Source organism: Etheostoma spectabile, chromosome 4 (genome assembly GCF_008692095.1).
Source record: "Etheostoma spectabile isolate EspeVRDwgs_2016 chromosome 4, UIUC_Espe_1.0, whole genome shotgun sequence".
Lineage (NCBI taxonomy): Eukaryota > Metazoa > Chordata > Actinopteri > Perciformes > Percidae > Etheostoma > Etheostoma spectabile.
The window spans coordinates 37,003,317-37,011,794 of NC_045736.1; the positions used below are offsets into that span (position 1 = coordinate 37,003,317).

An 8,478-nucleotide genomic window follows, 5' to 3' on the forward strand; every position below is an offset into this window, starting at 1 on the left:
CAATAAAGAGAAGTCTAAGTCTAACTAGGTTTAATTAAAGGGTTTCAGGGCAAACCAGGGGTGTGCTGGAGGGACTACACATCACCTCAGGATCCTCCAGGATTAGCTCGAAGATATGGCTGGAGAAAAGGATGACTGGGCTACCTTAATTAGCCTGTTAAATGAACTGCTTCAATGGATGGATGGATTAATAAACTCACCTGAAAGCTCTGGACTCTGGGCATTGCTGTAGAAACATTTCTGGACATCGGCCTGCAACGACTACACAAACACAAGCACACGTGCACACACACACACACACACACACACACACAAACACAAGCACACACGCACACATAGTTGACAGCAGATCAGTTTACAGACAGACAGATAGACAGACAGTAAAGTAACCAGACCTCAGTAGACGAGTGAAGATGATGTCGGAAGCCTCCAAGTCCATCAGGTCATCATCAAAATCATCATCATCATCTTCATCCTCAGTCCGGACCAAGCTCCGCCCCAGACGCCGAGTCTCTCTCTCCAACTGACCTGGACGAGCAACAGTCAGCTGACTGACAGAGGAGAGAGAGATAGAAAGTAGTTCTCCCAATTACTCAAAGTACATATACAGTACAATACGTGAACTCTGTTTTTATTTTATTGTTCAGACTAAGTCTGAGCATGTCTGATGTTTTTGGCCAATATTATCTTTTCATATATACATTGATATCAATACCCAGTTTTGTTCAGAGACTGAATGTGCAAGTTGTGTAACTTCTTACCTTTCAGGGTCATTAAATCCATTATTCCTGATGACCAGAGCTGATCTGGGGATATAGGAAGGAAGAGAAACAAAATGAGACAAGAGAAAACCTAATTTGTTCAGACTGGTCAGAGCTCTCCCTGCTGATCTGGAGGTCTGCACTAGTTTTATACAACACACTAAACACTGAAACCATCTCAATGCCTGACTCTTGGTAGGATTTTTTCTCTTTTCACAACTTGGTTTCCCCTGCTTCCAATGTTTGTGATGTGAATGTCTATGAATGTCACTTAAATTTGCAGAGCAGAGAAGCTGTGTGCATTCCCACCAAATCAGCCCTCCCATTCATTTGATACAGTAAGCGTTTAGGTTGTGGTGGTGGGGACTTCAGGGAATAACAAATAACAAAACCACAGCAGTCCTGTGGCAAAAAGTTGAAACAGAATTGCAAGCCGACATCACGCTGTGGTGACCAATCACGTAACCAGCGATCAGACAAAACACAATGAAGTGTAATGTTATGTTTTACGTGTAATCACTAAATTTGGCTTTGTGCACCAGTTTAAAACCCACCGAAATGATAGGCCTCGTATCCTGGTTAGTTATTGAAAGTAAATGTGTTTCTTTAATCTGTCGATGCGACCATGCAACAGACAATCACTCATAGGACCCGGCATACTAGCAGCATGGCAAATGATTGCACCATGGAGAACGCAATCAAGATACAAATGCCCCATTTAAGTGACTACGCACAACGCCTGATTTGATGTGAGTGCAGCCTTAATGTGGGAGGGTTCAGTACAACTTCTGCTAACTGGACAGTTGTCAATGGAAACAACTGCCAATGTCCTCACTGTTGTGTATTTATATGGAGTTACTGCGGTCTCTAAGTTGCCTTTTCTTTTTCATCACTCACTCCGCAGCGTAAGATAAACCACAAATTATGACACAAGAGAGAGGCGTAACATAAGGAAAAGATACGGCATAAGATTACTTAATGTACTTTGAAAGAAAGTGCCTGTCTGTCTTTACTTTGTCAATAACTGTCTAACTTCCATTAGACTAAACTAAGAACAGACTTAGACTTGGCCTAACACTACAGACTAGTCTGAAACATTTCTGTGAAACCAGTGGACAGAGAAATCTTCTCATAAGACTGGAGATTCAACAGTCTTTACAGTGTAGTGTAAAAGATGTTTTCCACTATCTCTTACTCATCTGTGTCTTCGACTTTCAGGAAGTCGAGTCCTTCCCAGCTTCCTGCTGCTCCCTCAACTGGATGATACCGAATATCCAACTCAATATAGATCTACAGAGAGAAGAAGAACCCAAAGTGATGTCAACAACATCAGTGATCTCTTATACAATGGTGTGTGTGTGTGTGTGTGTGTGTGTGTGTGTGTGTGTGTGTGTGTGTGTGTGTGTGTGTGTCCTTACATCAGTCGGGCTGTAGTTGGCATCAGCGAGCGGTTCCCGCAGCAACAGCCTCCCCGTGGTAACAACATGTTGGAGACTGATGACCAGCTTACCAAGCAGTCTACACACACACATTTTGTTAGGTATGATTGATTGGAAAACAATATATGTGTGTGTGTGTGTGTGTGTGTGTATGTGTGTGTGTGTGGGTGTGTTACCTGTTAGAGAAGACCTTACTGCAGTTGTAAACACTGATCGATAAAACTTCATCTGTGATTACTTTACCATAGTGAGGCCAACGGAAATGCTGCACACGCACGCACACACACACATACACACACACACACACACACACACACACAAGCACACACAAAGACACTTTAGAATGGGGGACTGAACCACCAACCCTGTGATTAATGGCCAACACATTGAGATACAGCTGTTACAGTACATTAACATGAATATCAGACAAACTGCTTTACACATAAAGAAAAACTCAAACTAGAGCAAGATGAAAAACAGTTGACACTGTATATTTTTAAACCATTAATCACCATGTGCTCGGTATGGACCCACACACACGCACACACACTTGAGTCCCAAACCTGGTCCCACCTGAAGAACAAACACCAGCCTGACTCAGAAGCTGCACAGAGAAACATAACTCTGCTGTGTTGACGTCATATGGAGCTGACTGTTATTACATTGTCTGACCGTCCTCAGTGCTTATGTCAACAAACAGGTGGTGATGTAGTGAAGTGGGTGGAGGCTTTGGTTCAACAAATATGCTCTCCCTTTGTAAAATCACTCATTACATGTTTTTTTTCAGAACAACATCAAACTCAGGACCACAGTCTCTAGTAGACCTTTGTTCCGATCATGAGGCTGAACTGTTTCTTTTTGGTCTGTACAGGTCTAGACACTACAGTACCCATGAACCTCAGCAGCGGTTGTTGTGTGGTTTAATCCATATGTCTGAATAATGATTCATTGAAGAGCTCTATGGATGGCGGTTTGTCCAGACTAAAATATCCCCACAACCAATGCCATAAACTTTGGTTCAGACATTTATGTCCCTTTCAGGATGAATTGTAATGACTTTCTTCTACTTTTCATCTACTGTAGTATCTTTACTTGTTTAACAAGACGAGGGCAGGGTCTGTATGCTAACATGTTCACAATGCCAAAGCTAACAGTTTAGCCTGTTAGTATGCTAACTAAACATAAAGTAAAGCTAAAATAGTTGCATGTATTCAGTCATCAACCAAAGTAATGGACAAATTAGAATTGAGACCTGATGATGGAGCTAGATGAAAAGTTAGTGAATTGTAAAGTAATTAGGATTAATCCTTTGGGGATCGGGAATGTCTGTTCAGAAGGTCATAAAAAATCTATGAAAGCGTTGTTGAGAAAATTCAGTGTGGATCAAGATGGTGAACCGACATTCCTGCATAAAAAAAATGTAATTTAAGAGCATAATTTTTAGCTTAGTGCAGTGGAGTGTGGTAACAAAGTATGATAAAAAAGCATCACGTATATAAGTTTGTGTGTGTTGAAGGAGCGGCAGCGTGTGTGTGTGTGTGTGTGTGTGTGTGTGTGTTTGTGTGTGTGTGTGTGTACACTGTAGGAGTGGTACAGTTTCTTATCAGCTCTATTAAAATAGTTTCAAACAATAAATAGGGAACATGGCCTCAAAAATTATAAGAAGCCACAAAAGCACTTAGGCAGTATTTATGAGGAACGCATTATAAACAAAGCTGAGAAAATGAATATTGACCCCTCCCATCCATTGCACAGCGAACTTGAACTCAGCTCAACTTTCAGAGTACCAACACCAAATAGAAACATCTTTAAGAAATCCTTTGTTCCCAATGCTGTGAAAGTGCTAAATAACACTGGGAACCGCACTAAGAGTTGGACGTGGGGCGAGGCAGACTTTCGGGTCTCAGGTTTTATCCACAGCAGGCACTGTAAGTAGGATATATATATCTATTTACGTACTCAATTTTGTATGTAACCCTTGTAAAGTCGCTTTTTATGAAATATATTGTCTGTTTTTTTTGTCCATGTGCCGTCTTGGCTATGTATTGTTTGTAATGTCCTGTCTTTCGCATATTCTTGAATGTTTGGTGAAACCAAAGAAGAATTTTCACATTGGTGGACAATAACGTTTTTTGTATCGTAAATCTTAGCGGCTCATCATCCTCACAGCTGCTTCTACCTGAACGGACCCATCTGTAAACTTTACACTGACTTCCCACTCACTTCAGTACAGTCCTATGACAGCAGCACCTAATGCACATGAGAGGAACTGACTGGTGATGATGATGACCCATAGGAGTAAAATGGATAGAAAGGCCATTGAACCATTTGCTGTGTTCATTTGATTAGTACTAAACAAAATGGCAATAGTTGTTAGTTGTCATGGTGATAACACATCAGTAAACTGTGTCGCAGATCACTGGAGGAGAGTAGTCTAGGAGATGTCCTCCCGAGCCGAGGGGAGTGAGGGGGAGGGACAGTTGGACTAGATCAGCGGACAGATACAGCTGTTTCTGTAAAACCTCTCGCAAGTCAGTTTGTACAGATGTTCACAATGCCATGGCAATGGTTCACATGAAATAGCTGCCACTCTGACCATTCTGCTATTATGATTTCTATCCATTTTATTTCTATGTGATGACCTCATCGTTCTGTGTTCTGATTGGTGCTGTCCACCCGTCTCAGATCAGATCAGAGGCGTTGGTTTACTGACCTCATTGAAGATGGCCAAGTTCTCACACTGCAGGACTCTGGTTTTATGGGTGAAACCTGGAAGACAGATAGACAGGTTACCATAGCAACAGTGCTGATAACTGTTTTAACTGGCTGGTGAAACTCAGATCTTGTGCCGAAAATAAAAGTACTCTTATTTCAGAATAATATATATCAAATTATTAATGCTTTGACAGGAAGGAGCTTCCAGAGTGTAGTGCAGGCTCCCTCAGTTCCCTTTTTTGAAAATAGACTGGATAAATTCTAGTCAACAAAGGATATTTTGTATAATTTTAAAGCAGATTCTTTAAAATGATTGTTATCTGGAACATGAATATTGTGGTATTGTTTTGCTTGTTGTTGTAGTTGGAGAGTCTGGTGTGGATGATCTATATCCTGTACCAGAAAATGTTCATTAAATATATTTTATTGAATATAAAATGAATGTGTTAATCACTTTAAAATTGCAGCCGGTAAAGGTGGAGTTAACAACTTTTATTGCTGAGTATCTTAACCTATAACAATATAGCATTATGTATTAGGTGATTTTGGTCTTGCAATAATAATCTGAATCTGCAAAGTTACCAGTAACTAATGTTGTCACATACATGTAGCGAAATAGAAGTATAAAGTAGCATATAATAGAAATACTCAGGTACAAGTAACCCCAAAATTGTGCTCAAGTATAGTACTTGAGTAAATACTCAAAGTGGTATTGAGAGGTATTTGAGAGACACAAAGTGTACTATAACTGGGAATCACTTGATTCAAAAATCTATTCTTTTTAATCCAGATATATTTCAAGATATAGAGAGTTATCTAGAGTATGGAGAAATCGAAATAAATAATGTGATTTTATGAGATATGTTGCTTTATTAAAACTATTATCAGACAGATTACTTTCAAAGTATATGTTATGTTATTTCTCTCTTAAGTACAAGTCGTATTTGGGCTTGTACAGTAAATAACTCAAGTTAATTGCTTTATATCTGAAGGTGCGTTCATTTCTTATCATCATCTGAATGTCCTTATAATACTGTATGTTCCTCATTTGTTCATTATGTGGAAATAAATTAAACCAACAAAGATATAGATGAATAGAGCTATGTACTTTAACCCAGCCTGCCTCAGTGAGCGCTGATAAAACGCCACACGTTTGTAGTCTTTTGGGAAATCTTTAAGAAATTTTTTTAAGTCAGCCCATAAACAATAGTCAGGTGCCCTTTCTGCTTCTTGTGATTATTCCTCCTGTTCAAGGTTTCTTCCTGTTAAAGGGGAGTTTAACGCCAGTCCTTGCTGATGTTGGGTCCCTGCCCTACATGAAAAGTGCCGGAATGAGATAACTGCTGTTGGGATTTGATTCAATCTACACATTGAGGCACTTCTTTATAACACGTTTGCAGTAGAAGTGATTGGGTACAAAATCTCCAATGGAAACATATATTCTAGCTTATCTGAAGTTATAATGAGGTGTCAGCAGTCTGAGTTAGTCAAATCAAGTAATTCTAAAGTGAACGTCTTTTCAGTAGAGGATTCCTTCTTTGTGTTCCCTTGCTGAGCTGCAGAGGAGGGACACTAATGTTTTCTCCTTTTCATTCATACATTTACTCCAACATCAGCAGTAAATACCAACGAGAACACATGACTGTGTAGTTATTTCCGCTGTTGCTGGATCAGGAAAGCCACATGTTGATTCAACATGTGGCATTCAACAAGCTTTAGGTACTATTAATGACTTTTTTTACTTTTTTTACTAAAAAAATAATAAAAAAAATTTTTTTCCTTTGGTTCCTGCTTTTTAAAAATGTGGGCAAAGTGCATTTCTAGGACTGGAGAAGGTTTGGGGCTTAGCCAGGCCCATTTAACTGAACTGAATGCAATGCAATGGGGATTAGCCAGTGCATGTTTATTTTAACTGCCCAGTTGGTAGATGTTAGTTAAATAGCACCAACATTTGGCCTAATCAAAACTGGCCTGGCAACCCAAAATCCAAGGTGTGTCCTCCAGATATGTGTGGTGACCCATGATGTTGGCGGTCTGTGGGGTCCCCTCCCAGAAAATTTTGAGCATAAAAAACTTTCTATTTCTACCTTTTTCTGGATTTAATGTATGCTTGAAATATCTTTATGTAAAGGGAAACACACGGTAGATTACAATCAAAATTTGAATACATAATGAAATATATTGCACTAAGGCTCTATTTATTCCTTTGGATCAACTTTCCTAATTGTATCTGAGTCAGCACACATGTAGCCTAGACGTTACTTACAATAAAACATATTAATTTAACAGTGTGGTGTTTCTACTTTTACAGGATCTTACATTGCTGCCCACCTCTGCCTCTAGGTAGTGATGTAAGATCCTAATTTTAATCATTTAAAATTTTAATTTTAATTTATATACTATACTTCTGTACAATAAAATTTGATCTTAATCTAAAATATTACAACATATTTATTTGTTGATTTTATTTGGTATGTGTAATCTAAATCTGCAAAGTAACTAAAGTTACTACCAAAGTCAAATAAATGCAGTGGAGTAAAAAGTACAATATTTAAGCAGCATGAAATGGAAATACCCCAGTAATGTAAAGTACATTGAGAAAATGTACTTAGTTACTTTCAAAGTGGCCGAAAACAAACCAGTAAAACAGACCGCGGCCAAAATTACTGTAGATTGAAGTCGGGGTAGTCCACATACTTTCGGACGTAGAGTTCCGGAGATATTTTCTTCATGTAGAGTTCCGGAGATATTTTCTTCATGTAGTTAAAAACAGATGAGTGTGCTTTACTGACCTCTGAAGCAGAGTTCCACCTTTCTGTCAGATCGTCCGGGAAGGTTGGAGATCTTCCTCAGATTCACACTGATGGACATGATGATCCTGCTGACTGGACTGACTGCTCACATTGTATCCCTCTTCTGCTCTCTTCAGCCTTCTCTCTTTAACAGTTGGAAACTAACTGCTGTGTGTGTATTTTAGCAACAGTGTGATGTGAGGTATCTAAGTGTGTGTGTGTGTGTGTGTGTGCGTGTGTGCGTGTGCGCATGTGTGTTAGGGCAGGTCTACTGTTTGAGAAAGCAAATGAGCTGCTCAACTAGTTTCCTCTTAGAACACACAAAAACACACACACACACACACACACCACACACACACCACCCCACAACACACCACACACACACAAACACACACACACACACCAACACACACACACCACACAACGGGGGTGGGGGGGGGAACCAAGTAGGAAGCCAAGAATTTTATACTGTGAAAACAAGAACCAGGAAATACTAACTGTTAATTTGCCAATTTTAATAATTTATTTTAAAAATTAATCCAGATTTGCTACAATCTACAATGTTTTGAACATGAAAAATAGATAGATGGTAGATGAGTAGATAGATAGATAGATAGATAGATAGATAGATAGATAGATAGATAGATACTTTCTAATGTAACAGTTTGGTTTGTTAATACAGAGGTGGCCTTTAGATCATTTAATTAACCCTCTGTTGTCCTCGGGTCAAATATGACCCCTTTAAAAAATGTCTATATCTGAAATATGGGT

The 8,478-nt window shown here is 39.2% G+C and overlaps 1 protein-coding gene across 1 annotated transcript in view; it reads right to left on the reverse strand.

Moving 5' to 3' along the window:
- fer1l4 (fer-1 like family member 4) overlaps positions 1-7,918 on the reverse strand; it is a 54,656-nt gene extending 46,738 nt beyond the window's left edge. The window contains 8 exon segments of the mRNA XM_032513694.1: positions 201-261; positions 396-551; positions 762-806; positions 1,957-2,051; positions 2,180-2,279; positions 2,377-2,465; positions 4,914-4,969; positions 7,708-7,918. Of these exon segments, the coding sequence (XP_032369585.1) occupies positions 201-261; positions 396-551; positions 762-806; positions 1,957-2,051; positions 2,180-2,279; positions 2,377-2,465; positions 4,914-4,969; positions 7,708-7,786 (681 nt within the window). The 5' untranslated portion in view covers positions 7,787-7,918.
- Positions 7,919-8,478: the final 560 nt, after the last annotated feature.